At 48.6% G+C, this 26,137-nt stretch overlaps 1 protein-coding gene across 1 annotated transcript in view; it reads right to left on the bottom strand.

Moving 5' to 3' along the window:
• The window catches only part of PPEF2 (protein phosphatase with EF-hand domain 2), a 28,669-nt gene extending 3,048 nt beyond the window's left edge, over positions 1-25,621 (bottom strand). Inside the window, exons 1-15 of the mRNA XM_059159047.1 lie at positions 25,504-25,621; positions 20,539-20,666; positions 20,349-20,406; positions 19,298-19,473; positions 18,261-18,375; positions 17,391-17,437; positions 15,780-15,946; positions 15,300-15,336; positions 15,060-15,209; positions 10,277-10,615; positions 7,309-7,494; positions 5,662-5,804; positions 2,459-2,565; positions 968-1,131; positions 151-238 (exon numbers count right to left, since the gene is read on the bottom strand). Of these exons, the coding sequence (XP_059015030.1) occupies positions 151-238; positions 968-1,131; positions 2,459-2,565; positions 5,662-5,804; positions 7,309-7,494; positions 10,277-10,615; positions 15,060-15,209; positions 15,300-15,336; positions 15,780-15,946; positions 17,391-17,437; positions 18,261-18,375; positions 19,298-19,473; positions 20,349-20,406; positions 20,539-20,666; positions 25,504-25,558 (1,960 nt within the window). The 5' untranslated portion in view covers positions 25,559-25,621. The remainder of the gene's footprint in view (positions 1-150; positions 239-967; positions 1,132-2,458; positions 2,566-5,661; positions 5,805-7,308; positions 7,495-10,276; positions 10,616-15,059; positions 15,210-15,299; positions 15,337-15,779; positions 15,947-17,390; positions 17,438-18,260; positions 18,376-19,297; positions 19,474-20,348; positions 20,407-20,538; positions 20,667-25,503) is intronic.
• Between the last annotated feature and the right edge of the window lie 516 nt (positions 25,622-26,137).

The following is a 26,137-nucleotide window of genomic DNA, read 5'->3' as shown; positions in this document are numbered from 1 at the left end:
CTAGTTTCTGCCATTTATTTATAAGCATAATTGTTATTTACTTTGCCCCCAAAGTGCTTGAGTAGAGAGCTAAGTGACCAGGAAGGAGACTGAAAAGGAGGTTAAGTACATGCTACACATCAGAAGTGACGGGCTAACAAGTGTCTTTACCTGAATGGTCACTGTCTATGATCCTAAAGATGGTCTCCAGGTTGGATCGGTTCCGATACAGTGTTTCCAGCAAACTTGACTGGATGTTCTACAAAAGAAAATATACGTTCTTTCTGTATCTTTTGTTCAGGCTTGTCCTCATATATAATTAACACACAATCAACCCTGACAATAAGATAGGGTTGAAACAGCCTGAAGAGATTTTATCCCTAAGCCCTTCAGCCTACCAAATAACCTAAGGGTTTAAGAAGTACTTATAGCCCATGATGGAAAGGTTCTAAAATTGACTCTGTTAACGGTTGCAAATATCTGTGAAGATATGAAAAACCACTGAATTGTAGTTTGAATGGATGAATTGTATGGTATGTGAATTAAATTGAAATAAAGCCATTTTAAAAAGTACCTAGCCCAAGGCCTTACATTCAATAAGTATTTATTGAATAAAGCCTTTTTCTTTTTCTCTTTCTTTCTTTCTTTCTTTCTTTCTTAGTGAGGGAAGCAGGATGGTTCCCGGGAAGTCAGACAGACCTGGGATTGGGTCCCAGTTCTACATTCTAGCAGCTCGGTGAGCAGCGTCCTTGTAGGTATAATGGTGCTGATAAGACCATCCTTGTGAGGTAGGTATTTTGAGGATAAATTGAGGCAATATATGTAAGTCACTTAACACAAAACCTGACATACAGAAGCTCAACAAGTAGTTCCCTTTTCTCATCCATCTTCTTTTCTGGGTTCTCCATACTTGCTGCCGATGCAAAGTTCCCCATAGGGAGCTTCATGGCCCACAGTATGGCGGCACGCAGCCTCTTCCCACCATTACCTCCCGGCTCCGTTGTTCCTTGGCCAAGTCCTTCAGCCAGGACTTGTACTCCAGCATGGAGTCCGTGGAGCTGCTCACCAGCTGTGGCCTCAGCATCCGCCATGGCAGTCCCAGCCGCAGCACCGACTCCACGGCTTCTGCCCAGTCACTCAGGGAGATGAAACCTACAGCAACAAGACCATGAGCTGACTTGTCACTTACAAGTCCAGTGTCCTGCCCCACAGTGCAGACCTTTTTATCCTGACATACCCCCTGCTGTCTGCAGGGAACAGAATTAATGGGCACTGTCACTCTTTTTGTGGGTTAGGTAGAGTTTCCTGGAAATGGGTTGCACGAGTATGCCCAATTAAATAAGCATTTATGGTCCAGATAGTGCATGGGACATAATTATATTTTAGAATTATTTGTGGTCTATCTATAATTCAAATTTAATTAGGCATCCTGTTTTTGTTTGCTAAATCTGGCACACTACTGAAAAGTCACACAACACTCCTGTAAATAATATCCTAAAACTATATACATATATATATGTGCATATACAGCATTAGTTGTTGGTACATATACGAGCAGATATTGCCGTGAATTTATGATTGTTACCATTATTTTATAATGGGGATATATATATATATATATATGTGGTCAATGTATATTAGACAAATATTCTATTTAGTTGAGCAAAGACAAAAATCCTAGCTTTGATAATAGAACACAGAACATATATGTATACACTAAGCAAGAATAAGAAGCCAAATCATTGTGTTTTTTGCTAATTTTTGGATATATTTCTTGTAACTTCCTGCACCCATTGGTTTTTGCTTAGTTCTGGCCTTGTTACCCTCCCCTTGTCTCCATCTCTTTGTAACATCCCCTCTATAGTTGCTAAACTCACATTCTGTTAAAAGTTTGGAATTTTAGGGCGCCTGGGTGGCTCAGTGGGTTAAGCCGCTGCCTTCGGCTCAGGTCATGATCTCAGGTTGCTGGGATCGAGTCCCACATCGGGCTCTCTGTTCAGCAGGGAGCCTGCTTCCCTCTCTCTCTGACTGCCTCTCCATCTACTTGTGATCTCTCTGTCAAATAAATAAATAATAATTTAAAAAATCTTAAAAAAAAAAGTTTGGAATTTTAGGGACACTTGGGTGGCTCAGTTAGTTAAGCATCTGCCTTTGGCTCAGGTCAGGATCCCTGAGTCCCAGGATCGAGTCCTGCATCAGACTCCTTGCTCAGCGGGGAGTCTGCTTCTTCCTTCACCCTGATTGCGCTCTCTCTCACTCTCTCGCTCTCTCATTTTATTTAAAAAAAATAAATAAAAGCTTGGCATTTTAAACTTTAGAAAAGATAACAAGAACATTAAGTTGAATAAAATGAAAAAAAGGAGTCAAAGATGTCCTTTGGTCCTGAGTTCAACAAATAATGATGTGATAACTTCTGCTGCAAAGATTTTTTTTTTTTTGCCTGTTTCCTTTTAGGAATATTTTACTTGTCTGGTCTTACCAGTTTTATCTGTGTCATGCTTCTTAAATTCACCAAGAAGATCTGAGGAATGAGCAAATAACTTTTCCCGCAGAGATCTCAGCGCAGACTCCTCTACTCTGCTAATCCTGGGACAGGGGATGAAAACAAACATTTTAAAAAGTTCACATCAAGGAAACAGTCACACGTTTGTTTTTCTTACCACACTTCTCTCTCTCTCTCTTAACACCTCAACCTTCTGAAGGAAGAGCTCCAGCTCTGATTTCTCCCCATTATTTCTCCCTGCTGGGCTCAAGCAGGACCTGCCACCGTCCTACCCAGTGCAGGACGGTAGTTACGGCAAAAGTTCTGGAAAAAGACCACCTTTGTGGTAATGTTATCCTACTGTACCGCACCTCAATTTCCCCATCTTCAAAACAAGAAGGAAGGAAGGAAGGAAATTTGTACCTGCCTCTTAGGATTGTGAAGATTAGAAAAGTCAGTTCATACAAAGCACTTAGAAGAAAGCCCAGCACATTCAAAGTGCTTAGTCAATGGTACCTGTTATCATGCTAATATGCTTTCCTTATAATTTGTTATTATGTTATATAGACACAAGGCAAGATTTATGAATAATGAAATGACATTAATTAAGTTTTCTCATTCTTACTGGATCAAAAGAGTAATCCTGAGCAAAACACTAGGCCCAAAGTAAGTATTCAATAAATACGTGTAGTTGAATGAATAAAAAGATAAGAAGAGATAAAGGGAAAGAAAAAAAGAGAAAAAGGTAAATATATACTTTGTCCTGCCTCATTGAGGAACCAGCCATTCTATAAATGATGACCAGATAACCTATCTTTTGGGGGCAGTGACAGATACACATGTGCACATACACACACACACAGTTTCAATCATGTTTGATGAAAATCGTCCTCGTAGTTTAAGGTGTTTAGCAGAATAATCCTTACGGGGGCGCCGGAGACCCCTAGAAGAGTGTGAACTTCCTAAAACTCATCCCTAAATGTATAGGTATGTGAGTGTATTTGCTTTTTCTGGAGGGAGTTCATTGTTTCATCAAAGGGTCAAAGAAGTATTGGACTCCCTCGGGTACCTGGGTGGCTCAGTTGCTTAAGCATCTGACCCTTGGTTTCTGCTCAGGCCATGATCTCAGGCTCGTGAGACTGAGTCCCACATGGGGCTCCACACTCTGTGGGGAGTCTGCTAGAGATTCTCTTCCTCTTCCTCTGCCCCTCCCCTGTTTGTGCGCACTCTCTCTCCAATTTAAAAAAAAAAGAACTATGGGACTCCTTCTCCTCCCAAAAGTTTTAAATAACTGGTTTGACAAAGCATTCAAACCATCTCCTGTTACATTATCATCATCCAGCGTGAGCACACAGGGACGTAGTGTAGTGATGTTCTCAGGCCGCATCTAGATGGACGAGGCTCTCTGTTTCTACATCAGGCAGCCAACAGGGGCCGCAACTAAATGCAGAGCTCTGCGTGGATTACCTCAGTCCTCCAACACCCACTGAGGAAGGTCCTATTATTACGCCCCTTACAAAGTAACTAATGCACAGTCATGTAGCTAAAAGGGGTGGGACTAGCAACCAATCTTGACAGGTGAACTCTAGGCAGGTCAGACTCTTATTGTGAGATGTGGATGTGAAGCCAGAGGAAACCGATGCCGAATGAGTCCTCTTCTAAGAAAAACACGCGGTCCCGAGTATACGGACCCCGAGCCATCAACTCCGGGTGGTCAGAGACATTTCCCCCTCACTCCCGCTCCAGGGAGTTGACGTTGTTGGACAAGTGATCACTGGGTAAATTAGCTGATGTTTACCTCCTTTCATAAAGCCAATGAATATTTCCAAGAGCTCTTTAATCATGTTATTAAAACATACCTATAGGCTTCCCTACAGTGATTTCTTTTGTAGTGACGACACCTAAAACTCGTGGAATTGGGCATTGCAGTTGTGCGGGGCCCACGCCTAGAGATCCTGCTTGGTGGGGCTGTGGGGTGTCCAGGTGCCTGAGTTTTGGTAAAGCTCCCCTTTGGTGATGGAGGCCTCCGCACAGTGGGTCTGACTATCAATTAATGAGTTTAAATTCTCATATAAAACATCTTCTTGAGTGATGTGGCCTTGATTTTCTAACAACTTGAGTGTTTCATAACTCCGGATATTTAGTAACTCAAGAGTGGTTTAAAATAAGGCTCTTTATAGCACTCACACCAACAGATGTTAAATATTAATGTGGTCTCTTTCCACTGGATTTATGTTAACTTTGGTTTGATTTCTAATTAGTTCATCTGATAATTAAAGAAGCTTGTTCCGTGGCACTAAAACTGCATCTGTTAGTCGCTTTTGTACACTGGGACCCTCTTCTTGGTGAGAGGCAGTACCACATGTCCATTACATGTCTGATTTCTGAACTAAGATGGCCTGGGCCAGGCTTGCCTTCCCTGTATATTAGCTGTGGGACCATGGACTGGCGGATTTAACCTGTGTTCCTTAATGATCTCCTCCATAAAACTGAAATTCATCTGTATTTCCTAAGTTCATTGTGAGACAATACGTATAAATTCTTTACAATAGCACTTCATGGATGGGAAGCTCTCATCGAAGGTGAGAACTCAGAATCATCTCAACAGAAGCCATGCAAGTCATATTATACACGTCCGTCCCCAGGAAGAAAAAGGCACTGTCAACAAATGTGTGGACTGAATCCCATCTGTCAAATCCCTAGAAACCAAAGAACCTTTGGCTGCGGCTTATAGGGTAAAACAAACCCTTTATGGATGAGAGAAAACATAAGAGTGATCCTGGAAAGACTCAGTGGCCTGGCATATGGTTACCCAAGATGCCCCCATTGAGAATAACTTCTGCAGGAAGCAAATCTGTTGCTTCCATTAATGATGGGTACGTGCAGATCTTAAAGTGTATGAAGAAGAAGAAAGAGGCCATTGCCATGTCTGTTGTAGACCTCACTGCTGACATCGCTGGACTTCGTTGTTTTGTTGTTGTTCTAAGTAGGCTCCATGCCCAGCGTAGAGCCCCATGTGGGGCTTGAACCCACAAACCTGAGACGGACACCTGAGCTGAGCCCACTGAGCCACCCAGGTGCTCTGTAAATTCTGAACAGTCACTTAGAATTTGGATGAATGTAAGAACGCTTGACATTTCAAAGTTTCTACAAACACCGTAATTCTGTTTTTCTGTAAATCGTTCATTAAAGATTCTTACCTCTGCCTCATAGTCAGCATGTGGGTTGCCTTGTTCGCTTGATACTGCACGATGTGCGGGCTCAGGGCCGGCCCCAGCTTGACATAGGCCCCCCTGTTGCTGCCAACTTCATAGTAGTTGGAGGCAGAAAAGATGGTCAAGACCTGGACCAAAACAGAAGGCCTTCGGATTCAATGAAGAACGCTTCACCTCCGATCTGATAGGGCCCAGCCCAGTCTCAGGGGCTGCCCCTCCACCTTGACCTCACCTATGGATATTTTTACTTCTTTAAAGTCATCAATGCTAGTGAGGCAGGAGGTGTGATTCAAGCAATAATTTGAATTCTGATAGGACACCCACAACATGGTATCTTTTTTAAAAGTTTTATTTATTTAGAGAGAGAGTGAGCACGAGAGGGGGAGCACCAGCTGCGGGAAAGGCAGAGGCAGACGGAGAAGCAGACTCCCTGCTGAGCAGGGAGCCCGCCCCATGAGCCCCCAACTCCAGGATCATGACCTGAGCCGAAGGCGACACTCAACCAACTGAGCCACCCAGATGCCCCAAATAATGGGATTTCTTCCCTTTTAGTCTCAAGTACAGCAGCCAGGGTCAGACATAACACTCCATTTAGGTCAACCAGAGGCGAGCTGGATCTTACAGTCGGCACCCCAGTCGTGAAAGTTGGTGTGAGGCCTTGTCGCAGAGCTTCCCACCGAGTCCTGTGTCCCCTAAGATGACCTGTGAGAAAAGCTTCCACACTGTCGGGACATCAGGAAACGGTAGATACTGCGTCTCTTCTCCTAGAGTTACAAGAAATAGAGGAAACTGAAGGTTCTCGAAGTCCTGCAGGAGACAAACTTGGACTAATCAGACGTTTCTGAGATTAGTTGATCTCCCTCTTTACGCCCTGCACGGAAGCCTGTTCTTCTGCAGACTTAGCTCTCTGGGCCATGCTCTCATCCCAGCGGCACCGGCCTGGGCAGACGCTGGAGGACGAAGGTGCGAGAAGGCGAGGCAGGACACGGAACGCGCTCCGGAGAAGACAAGCCACGCGGCATCCCCGCCGGGCCGCGGTGCAGAAACCCCGTCACCTTGTCGTCTTGTTGGAAATGCATGTCAGTGAGCGATGTGACTTCAGAAACAGAGACGCGGCTGGGAAAACCCCATTTCTGTCCCAGAGATGGGGTCGTCTCTGCCCTCTGTTCTCTCAAGGGACGACTGAGTGGCAGCAGCGACCGGACTCTGAGGTTCGAAGAGGCTGTGAGGGGCGCCTGGGTGGCTCTGTCGTTGCTCGTCTGCCTTCCGCTGGGTCATGATCCCAGGGTCCTGGGATCCAGCCCAGCCTTGGGGGTGGGGCGGGGGGCTACTCAGCAGGGAGCTGGTTCTCCCTCTCCCCTTCCCCCATCCCCGCTCGCTCTCTCTCTCTCTCTCTCTCTCAAATAAATAAAAACAAAATATTTAAAAATAAAACAACATACTTTGAAAGCATTTGCCATTTAAAAAAAATTAGATAAAGTAGATAAATAAATAAAGGGACTGTGAAAGTCAAGGGTAAGTGACTGTAAAGGACCTGGTTGCCCTGAGCAGGGGGGCGGGGCTGACTGTGCTCGCCCAGGCCGGGAGGACCAGGAGGGAGCACTCCCGCGCCACGGCCGACCCGGCGCCTACCTTGCGGCTGTGGCAGAACTCGTAGCCCTCTGGTTTGCATTCGTGCGAGCGGATCAGGAACTGCAGGTTGTATTTCTGCAGCAACTGTTCTGTCACATTAGGGCCAAAATAACAGCCTCCTCCTCGCACGGTGTTGGCCTTGCAGCCATCCTGGGCCATGGGATCGCTCCACAGGATATCGACCACCTGCAGAGACCAAGAGATGTTGCTTCCCTAAAATCTAGGCAGAGATTCAGAGTCACTCCATGAAGACGGGAGGAGGAGGAGGAGGAGGAGTGAAAGGCGGATGAGGAGAGGAAGAAGAAGATACAAATGTTTGCATAAATGTGAGTGATTGTCTATGGGATCAATATTTGATATGTGCTTATATACATATATATATATATATACACATTTTTAAAAGATTTCATTTATTTATTTGACAGAGATCACAACAAGTAGGCAGGTGGTGGGGAAAGGGGAGGGGGAAGCAGGCTCCCCACTGAACAGAGAGCCCGATGCGGGGCTCGATCCCAGGACCCTGAGATCATGACCTGAGCTGAAGGCAGAGGCTTAACCCACGGAGGCACCCCGAAGCCCCTAAAAGATTTTATTTATTTATTTGTCAGAGAAAGAGAGCGAGCCCAGGCTGGGGGAGAGGCAGAGGGAGAGGGAGAAGTAGGCTCCCCACTGGGCAGAGAGCCCAACTCAGGACTTGATCCCAGGACCCTGAGATCATGACCTGAGCCGAAGATATTTAACTGACTGAACTACCCAGGTGCCCTGACGTATGCTTATATTTTGAACCCCTGAGGTTCCAGAATTTTTTATTACTCAGAGGAGGGTGTATATGTGCATACTGTTTGACAAGCATGTTACCCACTTTCTTGGAGATAAATCTTAAATGAAAGCTTGGCATGTAAACCACCTAACAAGTGAGTGGCTCTGGGAGAAATCTTCAGTTAGCTGAAGAGTGTCTGGTCTCCTGGACGGTTGTCCTAAAGAGAAGGCAGAAGTTGTGGGCCTGGCAACATGATCTCTCATGCAGCCATCAAAAGGCCCCAGCTGTGGTCCTGGGAAAGTACGATCAAATGCTTCAGTTATTCAAGTCATTACAGAAGAGAATTCTCTCAAAAGAATTTGCAGAAGAGCTGAACAACTGTCTAGCAATTCAGGTTCTGTCCTTTTGTTACTATTCAGGAAAACACTGATGGCCAATCTTCTATAATTTACATTAAATAATGGGTGTATTTTGGTTGTTGACACCCAATACTTTCTAAATGTACTTCTGAGGGAAAAATGCATTTGATTTGTAAATATGGGAACATTATTACTGAGTCACATTTTGCAAAAGGAGAGATTTGCATTTACTTTATAAGTTTGTTCTCCGTTGGTGTTGAAACCCATCAACATCATGGATGGATAGCTCAGGGAGCGCGCCATCTTTCTCCCGGAGGTTTCCCGCCTCGGAGTCCGCTGCAACTCCTTTTTCTCAACACCAACCATCTAATCAATCTATAATCTGCTAATTTTAGCTCTTACCTAATTCTGAATTCTCTCCTTTTCTTTATTGGATGAACCGTTAAAAAAATAAAAAAACCACAGCCAAGATTATAGGTCAGAAATGGCTGAACACTAGCAAGTTCCCATAGTGCTACAAACACAAGCTTACCACGTGATCTCCCACGTGGATTATAAGCCCCCCACCCCCAGCCTTGCCCCCGCCGAAACGTGCCCTCCATGCAGCTGCCGGGGTCCTGGTTGGGCGAACACTGCGAGTGCCTACTCTGTGTTCCTCTCCCTCTTCCTTCCAGCGAACAGAACTCCGATGATGGGCCTCACTGAACCCTTGCTTTCCCGGTCTCCCTGCAGGGGGCCGGCTCTGTGACACACGTCTGGAGATTCTGGAAAAGCCTTTCATTGCCTGGTAACAGAGGTCCACAGGAGCTGCTCACCTAACCGGTCTGGCCTGGAGCTACAGTAGCCATCTTTCGGACACATTAAAAACAAAACAAAGCAGCAGTGTCCACAATGACAGCCGAGATGCCCTTGAACGGACGGATGGATAAGGCAGATGTGGTCCATATACACTATGGAGTATGATGCCTCCATCAGAAAGGACGAATACCCAACTTTTGTAGCAACATGGACGGGACTGGAGGAGATGATGCTGAGTGAAATCAGTCAAGCAGAGAGAGTCAGTTATCATATGGTTTCACTTATTTGTGACTCATAAGGAGTAGCATGGAGGACATTAGGAGAAGGAAGGGGGAAATGGAGGGGGGAAATCGGAGGGGGAGACGAACCGTGAGAGACCGTGGACTCCGGGAAACAAACTGAGGGTTTCAGAGGGGAGGGGGAGGGGATGGGTGAGCCTGGTGATGGGTATTAGGAGGGCACAGAGCGCAGGGAGCACTGGCAGTGAGAGGCAAACAATGAATCGTGGGACACTGCATCAAATACTAATGCTGTACTGTACGGTGGCGAACATAACACAATCAACAAAACAAAAACAGAATCAGGGGCGCCTGGGTGGCTCAGGGGGTTAAGCCTCTGCCTTGGGCTCAGGTCATGATCCCAGGGTCCTGGGATGGAGCCCCGCATCGGGCTCTCTGCTCCGCGGGGAGCCTGCTCCCCCACCCCCGCCTGCCTCTCTGCAGACTTGTGATCTCTGTCTGTCAAATTAAAAACAAAACAAAACCTCACAGCGGCCTCCAGTCAGGTCCCGGTTACCCCCCGCCCGCCCCGAGGAGGCGGGTCACTCAACCGGGTTTCCTCGGGCCACAGAGCCCACCGCGCAGCGCCCCCTCCTCTGTGAGGCGCACCGGGGGGCGGTGAGGCGAACACGGACACCCTCCGGGGGGTCCCCGCCCCGGGGGAGGCAGGAGGTGGGGAAATGCCCTCATTTACTGGAGGGAACAGACCCGCTCGGGTTCCGGACAGCCCCGCCCGCCGCCCCTCTGCCCGGAGCGGCCCCGCCCCCACCCACCTGCTTCCACTCCTCCCGGGTGGGCTCGGGCGGCTCGCGGGCTTCCGGGTCGGCCTCGGGCGCGGCTCGCTCCGGCTCCCCCTGCGCCCCGCTCGGCGCGCTGCCCCCGTGCTGCGGGCACCCGGGCAGCGCCAGGTCCACGGAGCGCCGCGCCCGCCGGGCCGGGTCCGGAGCCGCGGGGCCGCCGCAGGGGAGGCTGGAGGAGCGGCCGGCTCGGGGCGCCCCGCCGGAGCCCGCGCGCAGGGGCAGGAACCACGGGGTGGGCCGCGCCGCGCTCGCCTTCTTCGGCGCCGGTTTCCCCTTCTCCTTCCTCGTTTTGCGCCTCAGGGTGGAGACGATCTGAAAACGTCCAGAGAAGATGCAGACGCTGCGACGACCCCGGAGGAGGCTGCTTGGGTGCCCCGCCCCCCCCCGCCCCGCCCCGGCCTCCCAGGTCAGCGCCCCGCGCGGGGGCCACACTCCGGCGCCGGTCCGGGCCCAGCCGCGGGCGCTCAGGGCTCGGGGAAGCCTCCGGTGAGGCCGGGCCGCCGGACACCGCGGCGGTGGTCCGGCGCCATCCGCGGGCCTGCATTTCCGCGTGTCTGTGTTTCCTCTTTCTAGCATTTCATATAGACGGAATCTTACAAAAGTTCTGATCTGTGACCAACTGGCCATGGGTAGAACCTGGTCTCCCACCGCAGGGAAGTCGAGAAAACCCACGCGCGGCCCGGGTTTCCTGGAGGAGCCGCGAGAGTTTCGTCCGCGCAGGTGCGCCTGCGCGGTCTCCCGGTTGGACCAGAGGAGAGGACTTGCAGCCCGTGAGAAACGCGGGAACAGGAAACGCTCGGTGCGTTGCCGGGGGAGACGCAGCGCTTCTCGGCCTCGCACAGGAATGCTCTTCCCTGTTGAGGAAGGAGGTGGGCGGGCGCACCCCTTTCCAGCCTGGACCTAACTGGAGAGATTCTTTTGGCCAGAGAGAGTGTGGTCCCTGTCCCTGACTCAGAGGCATCACGGTACTGGGACCACGTTGACTATGGAATCACGAGCTGAAAGAATTCTGATCCCGGGCAACAGAGGGGTCAGGCCAGGGAGCAGAGCTGTGGCATCTGGCAACCATTCCTGGCCTGCCCGAGTGCCACAGTGGAAACCAGGGACACAACATTGCAAGGATAACAACGACAGAGGTCTGGGCCACAACGGGAGCTCTCGGCACGTGCATGACCAAAGAATGAGAACTTTCTGTACATCGATGTAAGGACTGTGATCCAAGGAAGCCATGTCTTGGTGTGGACTGGCCTAGGGCAAGGACAAAGGACACTCAGAGAAGGTCAGCCGAACCCGCATGATGTTTCAAGAGGAATCCAGATGAAAGAGAACAGAACAGAGGTGTTCTCTAACTCTGGACAAGTTCTAATGACTTCCTAGGCACCTGAGCCCCAGCATGGAGAGTGAAAGGCCACCAAGCGTGAATGGACTAGTAACCCCCTCCTCCTCTCCTTGTTGCAACTCTGATGGAGGGCCAGACAAGTAGTCCCACCCCTGTCCACCCATGGGTGACTTTATTTTAAGGATGTTATTATCTGCCGTCAAGAGGCATCGATAAATGATATTTAAGGAGAATAACAGCATTTATATGTATTGAGCCCTTTTTAATTAGGCGCTATGCTGGGCACTTACCGTGAATTCACTGGTTCATGCCACTGCTATGAGACTGCATCTTCATTCATGGTTTTACAGGAATTCATTGATTAGCGCCCCCCTCCACCCCCCACCCCCGTGAGATCCTCATTTATAGTCCAGATGAGAAACAGGAGGCGCAGGGTCACTGAAACATTATCAGGACTGAATCCAGATAGCTGACTCTGGGGCTCCTACTTTTGTGCTTGTCCCTGCACTTGGTACAGATGGAGACACCCCCCTTCCCCAGAGCTTTGCAAACCAACTATTAGGAAGGTAGCTTTTTGCTAAGCTACAGAAAAGAAACCATCCTTCAGCAAAACTTGCCAAAGTCCCTACTTCTCCTGTATGCATTAAATGTGAATCTTCCCATGAGATCATCTGCTTTTATGTGACTTGCTGTCTCTCCCTCCGACATAGATACAGAACAGAATGTTTGAATTTTTAAAAAGTGAGGTACAAGACATCATGCAGAATTGACAAAGGAAGTACAAAGAGCTAGTTTTAGGTCTCTTGGGCCCCTCTCCTCCATGAAGAACATGAAACAGTTGAGATGATGGAGAAGCAGAGACGGGATTTATAATGAGGATTTTTGGAGGAAGCTGTTGAAATGCTGCAGGCACCCCTTCTTCCACCTCTGCCAAGGAGTTATTCTTTCCCCTTCCAATACTGAGTCTGTGGGTGCAGGAACATGCATCTCATCTTACAGTAACCAGACCACAAGGAGCCATAGCCAGACAGATAGGACTCGAATCCAGAAACCCTGGACTGAACGCAATTATTGCATGAGACTAATGGAGTGTGGACTCCACGGGGGAGGAGATGAACATGGCTCTACGTGTGGAAAGCAGGGTGTGCATGGAAATTTGGGGAGCAACAGGGATAGACCAAGGCAGAGTATGGCTACCTAACACCTGTCCACTCTTCTGCCTTAGAAATAGAAGCCCAGATTCTTACAGATGCTACCTAGAATGAAAAATACACCTTCCAACCTGCCTTTCAGCTAAATGTTAACATATGACAAAATTCTGAGCAGAAATAGGAACAAAAATTTTGTGTACATCTGAATGTCCCTTAAAGGGAAGAAACGTGCCTTTCTTCTACTCTCTAATTTATGCTGCTGGAACATGGTCACAATGGCTGGAGCTCATGTAGCCATAGTGGGTGGGTCATGATGCCACATGGGGGAGCCACAAGAAGGCAGGAAACAGGGCTAGTGACTTTGTGGTGTTACTCTACCAGCCCTGGACTGCTTGCTTCCAGTGTTTATTTACAGAAGGAAGAGATAATCATTAAGCCATTGTCATTTGAAGTTTTCTGTCACTTCAGCCAAAGGCAGTTAATACTATTTCCACTTAAGTTCAAATTTTGTAAAGCACACACACACATATGTTCATTTAATCCTCCAAACATCTAAGATATAGTCATTCATATTCCTATAGGATACATTCAGAAACTGAAGTTATAATAAATAACTTTTTTCAAGGTAATATTCTATAAGTAAGAGAAAGAGAATTTTTTTCCATATCTGTCCAACTGCATGGGCCATGGTGTAACCACTTGCCATGCCTACTCAAGGAAAATAGAACATATTTCCCTGCTTCAGTATCTGTGTGGCAGACTACCACTCTCCCAGATCTATTTTCCCCTTCTTTGCCATAGGAATGGAAACCCCAACTTTTGTGCTAGGCATGTGGCCAACCAGAAAGAAGATTGCATTTCCAGCCTCCCTTCCGACAAGGTGTAGTCATGGAACTATTTTCTCAATAATGGCACGAGAGCAGAAGAGATGTCTGCAACTTCTTCCCTGGGTCTTTAAAGGGCAGGAATATTCTTCCCCCCTTCCTTCCCCTACCCAATTGCTTGGAACACAGATGTGGTGGCAGACCACCTTGGCCTGCAAAGATGAGGCATGGGAAAATACACCCTAAGGAGAGCAGAGTAACAAGACATAAGAAGGCTTGGTTCTTGGATAATCTAGTAAAATGAAGCTGCCTTACCAGCTGCGGTGACGTGCATGCTCCAAGGTTCAAACCCAGGTTTGTCTGACTCCAAAGCCATGCTCTTTCATTTATGTCTCATATAATACAGACTTAGATTAATTAGCCCAAAACACACTGGCTTCGTGGTAAACAGTTCTCTTTGGAACTGCTTGGATGAATGTTGTCAGGGATATTGCAATAGGGACTCCTGCGTGTGGGAACGGGCAGTCGGAGGACAGAAACCGTAAGACACCATTCGAGTACAAGAGCCTGTGATTAAAAGAAAATGAAATCTTTGCTTTCTAAATTTTCACTTCCAAAGTGCAGCAGAAAATAGACACGTGCATATTGGAGGTCAGTGGATTTCGTCTCTCATTCCCTCCTCCTGCTGGTGCTTGTGAACTCCCTTGGGAGGCAGCATCTCCGGTTATCTCTGCATCTCCCCGACCACTTTCCCTGCACAAAGTAAGCACTTTAAACACAGCTGATGGGGTGCCTGGCTGGCTCAGTAGGTTAAGCCTCTGCCTTAGGCTCAGGTCATGATCTCAGGGTGCTGGGAGTCCCCCATCGGGCTCTCTGCTCAGCAAGGAGCCTGCTTCCCCCTCTCTCTCTGCCTGCCTCTCTGCCTGCTTGTGATCTCTCTCTCTCTCTGTTAAATAAATAAATTCTTAAAAAAAAAAAAACCCATAGCTGTTGAGTTTAATTTAGAATTGATCTCCATCTATCTGCCAATAGTACCCTCCCTGCATGAAGTAGGCACTCACACATATTGGTTGAGTTTAACTGAGTTATTTGAGAAATGGAGGCTCTCCACGAGCAGTGCTGGAGGGGTGTTAGAGCTGTCTAGATCAGGGATGGCAAATAGAAGGCTCTCGTTGCCACTCCCCACTCTCGCGTCCATAGCAAACATCATAATGGATCACAGCATACTTGCTCCTTGCCCCCAGATGTGGACCCCTAATCTTTCTCCTTTGACTGGTTTAATGACTTCTCTTAATAGCCCTATTAGTCACCCAGAGTCAGCATGCAAGACAACATTTATGCGCCCGTGATACTGGATTAAATTATTACCAACTGGGTTGTTATTATTATTAACTGGGTTAAATTACGGTGAAACACGCACTACTTCATTACTCAGTCAGTACCTTGTGCCTGTCTAGTTTAGCCAAAAGCTCCAGGTCGGTCATGTCTGACACTCCACCATGAAGAATCAGGACTTTCTCATCAACCAGAGTGGCCAGAGGAAGCCAACAGAAAACATCCTGCAGTATTTTTAGTATTTTCTTGCCATGTGTCTGGAAAATGATATTAGGAAGATACTAAGTTTCGAATGATACACTCCACATATCTGAACTAAGAAATTTTTGCTTTTAAAGGTCGCCCACCTTATATTTATGCATCACTTCCTTGGTAAAGCCATATCTAGATTTAGAAGCAAAAAATAGATATTATATCAGTGACAACAGTCATGCTATAGCTTAATGTTTATAAAAATTCATATTCTATATACATATACTTAAATACACAGAAAAGAGACTGAAGAATAATAGCCAAAACGCTTATAATTGTAGCATTATCTCAGTTCAGGAAATTATGGAATATTTTTATTTGCATCTTTTTGCTTATCTGTATTTCTTACCTTTTCTATAGAGTATGGATATGTGGGAAACATTTGATGGTTTTATTAGGATTAGAATAACGTGTAAGTTTTAAAGAAATATTTTAAACATCAGACATTGTGTATTCCTTTATAAAATTGGAAAAGTGCTTTTAAAAGGCACCTAACACCTCAGAAGCTCTAAGAAAATAACTTTTTATGTAATCACAAGCAAACATCAAATACCCAAGCGTGTTTAGTTTGTTACCGTAAGTTCACCATATAGTCCTCATGGTTTCCTCGGTTAAGATGGAACTCTTTCGGGTAGACCAACATGAAGGCGAATAGAACCATCAGGATCTCGACTGAATCCTTGCCTCGATCCACGAAGTCACCATTAAAGACGTAGGCCCTCTCTGGTGACGGGAGGCCATTCTTCCCGATGAGAACAACAGCAACAAAGGAAAGGGATAGGAAATCAGGACGAGCCGGTGTGTAGTTGACAGTTAATGTCAGACTGAACACCAATTCTGTGTTTTCTGGCTCTCCTGCAAATGTGAATTGTCAACTAAAGCTGGAAGTATTTTTTTACTGGTTTTACAGTTCCTTTCTAGCAGGGCTGAGGTTTTGACATCCTCATCAAAATAAGTGCTTTTTACAAAGCCAGAGTCTTGCCATGTGGTATGGTCAAAGGACGCTAAACTCGTGATCCAAAAGCCAGTTCTAAGTTTTGGCCACAGCATCTTTTTTTTTTTTTTTTTAAATAAGATGTTTTCATTTATTTGAGAGAGAGAGAGAGAGCACACACACCCATGAGCAGGGGAAGGGATAGGGGAGACCGAGAGAGAATCTTAAGCAGACTCCCCACTGAGTGCAGAGCCCAACTCGGGGCTCAATCCCATAACCCAGAAGCCATGACCTGAGCCACATCAAGAGTCAGACACTCAACCTACTGAGTCACCCAGGGACTCCTGGCCACGATATCTTTAGTAATAACAACAACAGCTGTCAGATTCCTCAGGATTAAACAAAACATTAAGTAGGAAGATGCTCTGGAAAGCACAGTATATATAAAGTAACATTGAATTAGTAGAACATTCATCTATGCTGTTACATGTTCTACATTTTATAACTAAAAATGGATAGGAAAATAGCTTTCAGGTGCTTTGATAATCACCTTTTTTAAAAAAGATTTTGTTTATATTTTGAGAGTGAGTGAGCAAGAGAGAGAGAGCACAAGCTGGGGGAGGGGGGAGCGGAGAGGCAGAGAAAGAAGCAGCTGAGCAAGGAGCAGGGAGCCCAATGTGGGACTCGATCCCAGGACCCTGAGATCATGACCTGAGCTGAAGGCAGACACTTAACTGACAGAGCCACCCAGGCGCCCCAATTTTCTTTATTTGGGAAAAAGGAAATCAATCACTAAATAATGATTTGTTCTCTTTACTAACCTCAGATCTTTTTAAAAAAGATTTTATTTATTTATTTGACAGAGAGAGAGATAGCAAGAAAGGGAACACAAGCAGGGAGAGTGGGAGAGGGAGAAGCAGGCTTCCCACTCAGCAGGGAGCCGGATGCGGGGCTCGAACCCAGAACCCCGGGACTATGACCTGAGCTGAAGGCAAACGCTTAATGACTGAGCCACCCAGGCGCCCCTATTAACCCTAGATTTTTAAAACAGTTTACAAAAGCATACTAAAATATAATACAGTGCTATCTTTTATATTATGTATTTGCTACTATGTATTCTTATTTAAATAATTTAAAATAATATTTTAAAAATCCAAGCAATACTTAAGCATTTGTTTAATAGATACTGTATCTGAACTTCTGGAGTAAGCCTCAGAGCAAGACAGTAAGCCTCAGAGCAAAACATTCCTACCTTATAAAATATAAATATTAAGTCATCCAGCTGGCCATGTAAGTCTCCTAGTAAAGATAGAAAGAGAACATCAGTTTCTATGGGTCCTTACCACTGGGTCTCATTTCTACTACAAAAAGGGAAATACCCAGAAAAATCTGACATAGCAATGGTCACTCATTTTTCCGTATGTAAGACAGGGATAAATATTAATTTCCCCAGCTGTGGGAACAGTTAATATTGAAATCAGAAAACACAGTGCTGGCTTTCTACGTGATTATCATAAAGGGTGAAGGAAGCAAAGCTAGGACAGAACTGAGGATGCCCAGTCCAGTGAGACCTGGAGAGAGACCTGCCCGACCCGAGGTAGGAAACCGTCCCTCACTTATGGGCCCGGGTCAGGAGAGTTTTCAACAGATGTTGGGAATCTGTATTTTAATATGAAATCCTCCAACCTTCAAACTTTGGAAATTAATTTAAAAATGTTAAGAACATTCCAGGGCAAGCAAGACCCAAGTGCAGGTTGCGTGTGGACCTGGAGAGCCAGGTGACAATGGGGTGTCCTATAGTCCGCATCCCCCACGACGGGGACATCGGTCCCCACCAGGTGTGTCAACATGAATGAGAACCTCAGGACGTGGGCAGAATCTCGACAGACGGCATTTCTGTCTGGCGGGAGACCCTCTGAGGGCGGGAGGGGCTGCACTGCCTGGGAAAGCAGAGCCCACGCCCTCCGGCCCCGCAGCGCTTCGCCGCACCTGCACCGCCTGTTTCCGCACACTCGGGCGCATGCGCGAGCGCTGTCCGCGCCGCGCCCCTCCCGCCCCACCCCTCCCGGTCCCGCTCTCTGGCTCGCGTCCAGCGCGTGCAGCCAGCTCGGGCCGCGCTTACCGCACACGGTGACCTCCTCGCTGTACCGGGTGGAGACCCGGTTGATGTTCGGCAGCTGCACCAGGTGCTTCCTGGTCTCGTGCAGAAGGTTCAAGACGTAGCGAGCGTGCAGCTGCTGCGGGGGTGGGGGCGGGGCGCAGAGCGGTGCTGACACCCCTGCCGCCACCTGCTGACTCCAGTCACCCGAGACCCCAAGAGGGACCCTGGGGCCCCAGGGCCCCATGCCTGGGTCCTCTCTTCTTCACCCATCTTCTGCTCTGCTTCCTGCTTCCCGTCGTCTCCAAACACTGAGCTGGTTTCCTCTCTCCTGCAGCTCCACCAGAGCCTTCCCCGCCTGCCACCATCCATTCCCTGTTCCTGCATCCCCGGTCCTCCCTGACCCCTCCTCACCAGCCACAGGCGCCTCCCTGAGGTCCCCAAGCCATGCAGGGAGGGTCCTGCCTCGTGGCCTTTCCATCGGTTCTCTCCACCTAGAACATTTTTCTGGAGACATCCCACGGCTCATCTCCTCACCACCTTTGACCTTGGCTTGGAAATCACCTTTTCCATGGCGCCTTCCAAGATGACTCTATAAACTGACATCTCTCCTACCTGGAACTTGGTTTATTCTTTCACACAGCTCTATTTGCCTTCTAATATACTCCAGAACTACTTATTTGTTGTTGTTTTGTTATCAGTTGTCTGTCTCCCCTCTGGAGCTTGAGCCCTGTGAGGGCGGGAATTTCTCTCTGTCTAGCTCATTGCTGTGGTGCCCGGTGCCCAGAACAGGGCCCGCACACAGCAGTGCTCAGTAATGATGTGTGGGATGTACGAACGAAGAAAGATTACATGGTTTGGAGGTGAGGTTTTCAGTGCATAAAAACTGGCCTCTTGACTTGTGCAAGGTTCTGGCCAAGCAAAGGGGACACAGACTCTCTCTAGTGGCGCCATGACACCAACACCCTAAACCCAGAACTACTCCTTTTGCGTTGGGTCTGGCCTCCCTCTACGTCCCCCCTGGAGTTGGTGGAGACGCAGGTGCCCCCGAGTGAGCTTACTTGTTTCAGTCTGAAAGCTTCCACCAGGGCCGTCGCGTGGTCGGGAAGGAGCGGGAAGGAGAGGTGTGGTCCTGTGTAATTGTCTGGGACCTCAATGGATTCGTAGTCGCTGGGCTTCTCCATCTCAGCATCCTGGGGGAATTTCTCCTCAGTGAACATGCGATTCAGGAAGTCCCCTGGTCAGGACAGAGAGGGGAGGCCGGCTTGCGATCAGATGGGCCGTCCACGGGCAACACAGTCGTTCCTTGGACGATGTTGGACGTGGAGCGTGCCAGTCGGGCATCAGCTCCGAGGCCAGAGAGGAGAAAGGAACGGGAAAGTGACAACAGATCCACGTGGGCGGGAGGAAGAAGTTACGCTTTTATGTCCATTCCTTTTGACTTTTATTTTAAAAGATGGCGATTTGTCAGACTTAGAAAGAACAGAAATTTAGGAGCCGAGGCTTGTAAGCAAAAGCAAAAGGAAAGGCCTTGGTGGGGTTGGGGAAAGCTCACAGACGTTTCTGGGGCATGCAGTGAATGTGGCAGAAGCCCTTAGAACTTCAGGGCCCTCCAGGCAAGGGTCCACCTCCAGCCTCTGCCATCTCTAGACTGGAGCTCGCAGGCCAGAAACACTGTGGAATTAACAACTTTTCTGATCAGCAGCCTTCAACCAGGGAGCCTCGGGAGTTGACATATGGAGACTCTAGTTGTCATCTTCCGTGGGGTCATTCCAAGGCATGCATTTTGCGCTGTTTCCCAGGCACACTGAGTTGCTGGCTTAGTAGCACCCCCTCCTCCACACACTTCATTGCCGGGTTTCCCTTCCCTGAATTCCTTCCCCACTCCCACCCCCCCCCCCACTGTTTCCTGCATTTAACAAATAAGCTCCTTGCACCCAAATTCTTGCCTCCGGGTATGCTCCTGGGAGAACCCAGAAGCTGCCACTGATTTGTCAACCTCCCTGCTCACTCCCTGGCTGTCACCGGGTCTGTGTTCCCTCTGCCACCCCCTTCTGTCTGAGATCTACGACGCCGAGACAGGAGGATGTGCTGCATGGCAGCTCTACTCACGCTCGTGGTTGCTGCTGGGGGTAAAGTGATCCACAAGATAGCTGAAGAAGTCATGGAGCTGCGGGAGAAGCAGAGACTCGGCTTCAGAGATGAGCGCAAAGAGAAGGGGGGGGCTCCCGATCAGCCGCACCCCCGGGGCCCTGGGGCTGAAGACAGAGCGCCGGTGACTCCGCCCCCCCATCCCGCGCACCTTGACCTGGTCCTGCTGTCCGGCGTACTCTATGGACTGGAAGATGCGCCAGGTGCAGTGCCGCCTCATCTCCAGGCGCGCCATGTAGCGCCGGTACCATCTCTGGATGAGGGCTGCTGCCCGGAAGGCTGGGACGGGCATGGAGGAGCGAACCTGTGAGCCGGGACTCCCCGGGCCAGCGGGGAGGCGAAGGGCCCCTCTCCTGCATGTAACTGTGACGATGGGAAAGAGCCAGCCATTGCCGCCGGTAGGGAGGATTTGCCTGACTACTGGCTAGGAGGCTCCTTTCCCCGTTCCTACCCCCCAGCCCGCCTTCATCCTTACCTCGTGGTCATACTATCATCCGAGGTTTAGTGGCATTCCTACTTTTTGCCCAAAGACGCTAAGTGTAGAGGTGGAAAGGTTGGATTGCCAGGATTCTCAAGAAACGCAACCTGGGGAGGTTTCAAGCTCGAGGCATCCTTGAAGAGTGAGATAATGTGGGGGTGGAAGGTGGGGGACACTGTGACATTATAACAACAGACTGGGGGGGACACTGTGACGTTATAATGGATATCAGATGTCCTGGGTTCTAGGCCTGGAAATGCCCTCACTGGCTATGTGGCTTCCCAGGAATTTTACCTTCGTGGGACTCAGTGTCCCCATCTGGAAAGCGGGATGGACTAGGGGACTGGGGAAAACAAGCCACGATCACACAGACGACCGCCTGGAGGGCTGGGTGGCCGCAAGTGCTTGCTGGGCTGTGTGCTTGCTATGCCCAGACTTGTGACAGCCCTGCGGGCTGCCAGGGTCCCCGTCAGTCGTGCTACTTGGGGGACGGCACTGACTGTCAGATCTGCCTTTGGGCTTCTTCTGCCCGGTCCTGTGCCGGGTGACCGCGTCCACAGGGTGGCGCGAGGAGGCTTCCTTCTTCCCGTGAGCTTCAGGCCCCGGGGTCAGGAGAACAGAGCAGCTGTTCACATAAATAACGAGGTGCTTCTTAAGCTCCTGGGCCTGAATGTGCCAGTGGTGATGAATGGAGCATTTGTGGATAAAGCAGGATTACAAAGGAAACCCTGCAGGTTAATTCAGGTCAACCTCGTGAGCAGTAGACAGATTGATTTAATATATTTAGCTTGCATTAGGGAGCTAATAGAATTGGGGCTGATTTCTCTAGGAGGAACGTCGCTGGGGGGTGGGAAAGGAGAACCCGGGAGGACCGTACGCAGAGCCGAACGGGACTTCCTGTGACCCCAAATGTCAAACCGTAGCTACTTCTGAAAGGCACTTACCAAACCCTAAGAGATGAGGCTGACGCTCTACAGTCTGATCTCTGTAAATCCGTGTTCGGAGCAGTGAAGGCAACGTCCGGAGTGAGTGCTACAGACCTTCTAGAAACCGAAGGGAAGCACGGCCACCTGGACGTCGCCGAGACCTACGGCACTAGACTCTCTGCCGGGCACCCAGGGACCTCCAGGTTTCACGAGCTCCGCACAGGATTCTCATATGCAGCGACGGGGGAGCGATGCCGGGGAGAATCGGGGCCACCCCGGCTCTGTGACAACGTTCTTGGCTAACACCTTGCTTCAACCTCTGCAGGCAAGGGCTGCCAACTAGATGCATTTCTATCCTCCGTCTTGCTCGACTGCTTAGGGCCGAGAGAGCAGGCGATGCCTCCTTCTTACCTGTCTCTCCCGCCCAGGCCTGTCGCGGGGCTGGGTTCCCTTTAGCTGAGAGATGGGGGCCGTGGGGTGCAGGAGAGTCCAAGACCCTCCACCCCCTCCTTCCCAATAGAACAATCTAACACACGGGGGCTCCCTTTGCTCCAGCTTTGTGTGCTAGACCCGAGGGTACAAGTTACAGATGGGCCTGGCGGTTCAGACCCCGTGTTAAGACCGAGGCAACCACGTGGAGAAAGGCTGGGCCCCCGGGGGCACCAAGGCACCAGGCAGCAAATAAACAGCTGTTGTAGAAGCAAGCCTCCAGGGGTGCCTGGCTGGCATAGTCAGTAGAGCATGCGACTCTTTTTTTGTCTTTTTTTTCTTCCTTTTTTTTTTTTTTTTTTTTTAAAGTAAGCTCCATACCCAGTGTGGGGCTTGAACTCACAACCCTGATATCAAAAGCCACATGTTCCACCAACTGAGCCAGCCAGGCACCTCAAGAGCACGCAACTCTAGGTCTCGGGCTGGGAGTTTGAGCTCCATGCTGGGTGCTGAGATTATAATTAAAATCTCTAGGGGTATCTGGGCGGCTCAGTCAGTTAAGCATCTGCCTTTGGTTCAGGTCATGATCTCAGGGCCCTGGGATCCAGGCCGGTGTCAGGCTCCCTGCTCAGGGAGAGTCCGCTTTTACCTCTCCCTCTGGCTCTCCCACCTGCTCATGTGCCCTCTTCCTCTAATAAAAAAATAAAATCTTAAAGGGGCGGGGGGTGGGACATTGGGGGAGCCAGGTGGTGGGTATTAGAGGGGGCACGGATTGCATGGAGCACTGGGTGTGGTGCAAAAATAATGAATGCTGTTACGCTGAAAAGAAATAAAAAATTAAAAAAAAAATCTTAAAAAAAAAAAAAGAACAAGAGCCTCCAGGCCCAGCTACCCAGAGAATCACGGACAAACCACCAACTGGGCCCTTTGCAAATTCCAGACCCACAAAATCACGGGCAGAGAAAATGGTCGTCCTAAGCCACTACGTTTTGGGATAGTTTGTTATGCAGCAACAGATAATTGGGACAGGAATTATATAAATGCTTTCCAAAGTTATAAAACAAATTTAAAGCAAAGTGAAAAGTACATCAATCCCCAAAGATAAAAAGCAAAAGTTTAGGGGTGCCTTGGGTGGTTCAGTCCGTTAAGAAGTCAAGTCTTGATTTGGGCTCAGGTAATAACCTCAGAGTGGTGAGATTGAGCCGGTGTCCGTCTCCAAGCTGAGCGCTGAGCCTGCTCAAGATTTTCTCTCCCTCCGCCTTTTCCCCTCCCCCACAACGCACACATGCGCCCTCTCTCTCTCACTCTCTCTCTCTCTCTCTCTCTCTCAAAAAAAGCGAATGTTAAACAAGTGAATCTAATCTTACATAAGTTAGGAACATAGACAGGAGTTATTTCAAACGACTTGAGAATTCAATAATTTATACACCCCTCGTACAATAATTTGTACATTCCCTACAATGTATCCAAAGGACAAAAAGAACTTTAAAGAAATCTTAAAGAATTTTCAGGGATCACATTGTCAGTATTCTGAAACTACTATTTATACATGGTAGGATAAATAGTAAATAGCACTATTTTAATGTCACTAGGAAAAAAGATTTTTAATAAAGTGATAGATATAATATCGAGGCTGTTAAGTAAAAATGTTGTGTTTTTGAATATAAATTACTCATGGTGGGTTTTTTCTCCCAAATAATACATGCTTTCTGGATTTGTTCACTGAAAAGGTATAGGAAAGTATAGGTCAACCAGGAAGCAATGAACATCCCACACCCTAATAAAGTAGCAGCTACTCCTGGGGCCAAGAAGGTGCAAAATGACCCTGGGACACATTGTGAAGCGAGACTGCAAGGAAGCCAGGAGCTGACAGAGACGCTGAAGCATGTCACTATTCCCCTTGCCTTCCTCCTACAGCTTTGGCTGCCTCTCCGCAGCCCCCTTCGCTGACTCATGCTCTTGGACCTGGTGCTCAAGTCCTGGAGCCCTTCATGGCTCTGTCCTAAGCTCTGATCTCTGACCTGTCTTTACTCTCCCTCCAGGGTACTTCAGGGGCCCCATGGTCTCAGCGACCACATAACATTCTGATGCCTTCTCGGCCATGTCTCTCCAGCGCACCGGCCTCCAAAGTGCCGATGTGAATAGGCACCACCTTCTCGGTATTCTACCTGCGTGTCTCGTGGATGCCTCAACCCTAACATGGACGAAAGCCTCGTCTTCCCTCTAGTCAGACTTGGTTTTCCTCCACTGTCTTGATGTCAGTCACTGGCATTCATTCCTGCCCTGTCTTGCTAGCCAGGAAAGCGGACATCATTCATTTTTTTTAAAGATTTTTTAAAAAAACTTATTTATTTGACAGAAATAGACAGAGCGAGAGAGGGAACACAAGCAGGGGGAGTGGGAGAGGGAGAAGCAGGCTTCCCACTGCACAGAGAGCCCGATGCAGGGCTCGATCCAGGACCCTGGGATCATGACCAGAGCCGAAGGCAGACGCTTCATGACTGAGCCCCCCAGGTGTCCCCGTGGAAGTCATTCTTGATCCATTCCTCTCCCTCACCCCACACACCCACAGTTGGATCCCGTCACCTCGACCTCCTGGACATTGCTGGGCTTCACCCTTGTCCCTCCATCTCTGCTGCCCAGACTCTGGACTGAGGTAGCATCACTTTCTGCTTAGACGAATTTAGTGGCTTCTGGACTGTTCCTCCTTCTACCCTCACTCCCTCTGATCCCTCCTTCACAGAAGCCGGAGGTCTTTAAATCTTTAAATGTGTGTGTTACTCTAAACTCCCTATTTTGAATTCTTCAATGGTTCTTCACGCCTTTAGGATAAAGTTAAAACCCTACAGACCCTGAGTGATCTGGGCTCTGCCGACCTCGACAGCCTCATGTCATGCCGTCCTCTCTCTCGTTCGCATCAGACCATTCAGTTGTCCTTTTCTACCTCATGACCCTTGTACATACCGAAGCCTCTACCTGAAATGTTCTTTCATCTGCTAATGGCCCAATGGTATTTCATTGACTGGTGCATGTATAATTTGAGATAACCCCTCGAGGACAACACTGACTCCTCAGTACACTTTAACTCGGTCAAATATAGTTCATCAGCTCCTACGATAGTCAGCTGACACTCTGGTGGTCTCGTCATAAGGAGGAGAAGCTGATTTTCAAGAGTTGCCCGAGGAGAACTATAATGGTTCCTTCTTCCATTCTGAGAAGCCCCTCTCTATCCAGTGTAGGCTTTGGGATACCTACAGCTGGTTGGGGGATGGGAAACACATACCATTCTCTGCGTTCTGGAAAGCAAAGTGATGTTGGGTTGAGGTACCACTTCCCATAGTGTAGGTTCAAGGCTTCTCGGGGACACAGATAGCCGGTTGGAGGGAGAACGAGTTCTTTGCTGACAAAAGGAAGCGGGACTCTGAAAGAAGGGATTTCAGACAGAATATTAGTTCAGATAGACCACGTTATCTATGGACCTTGCCTCCCACATTGTAGAAACCATAAGACTATCATCGGAGAGTGCTTTCCCCGCCTCTGCAGTGTCTGTGCGTGAGTGTCCCTCCCTCTCTCACCTCTCTCCCAAGTTTCCAGCCTTTCTGCTAGCTTTTCCTTTTCAGTCTAGAAACATCCTGAAGTCTCTTCTCTCCCATCTCAGATTCCTCAGATTCCTGTATCTCTCCAGCTACCATCCGGTCCTCCTTATCTTCTCATTCAGACTTCTCTTGTGAGCAGACTACATATTTTCTCCTTAAATCCTCTCCAGACCATTTTTTCATCTTACCTATCGATGAAAACCTTCTGTGCTGTTGTCTCCAATGCCTCCGTCTTCTCAGTCCTTACCTTACCCAAACAACAAAACCATCTGTTTCCACAAGCCCTACCTTGACCAAAACGCTATTCCTTGGGTTTCCACA

The sequence above is a fragment of the Mustela lutreola genome, chromosome 1 (genome assembly GCF_030435805.1).
Source record: "Mustela lutreola isolate mMusLut2 chromosome 1, mMusLut2.pri, whole genome shotgun sequence".
NCBI lineage: Eukaryota > Metazoa > Chordata > Mammalia > Carnivora > Mustelidae > Mustela > Mustela lutreola.
This window is presented reverse-complemented; position numbering and strand designations above follow the sequence as displayed.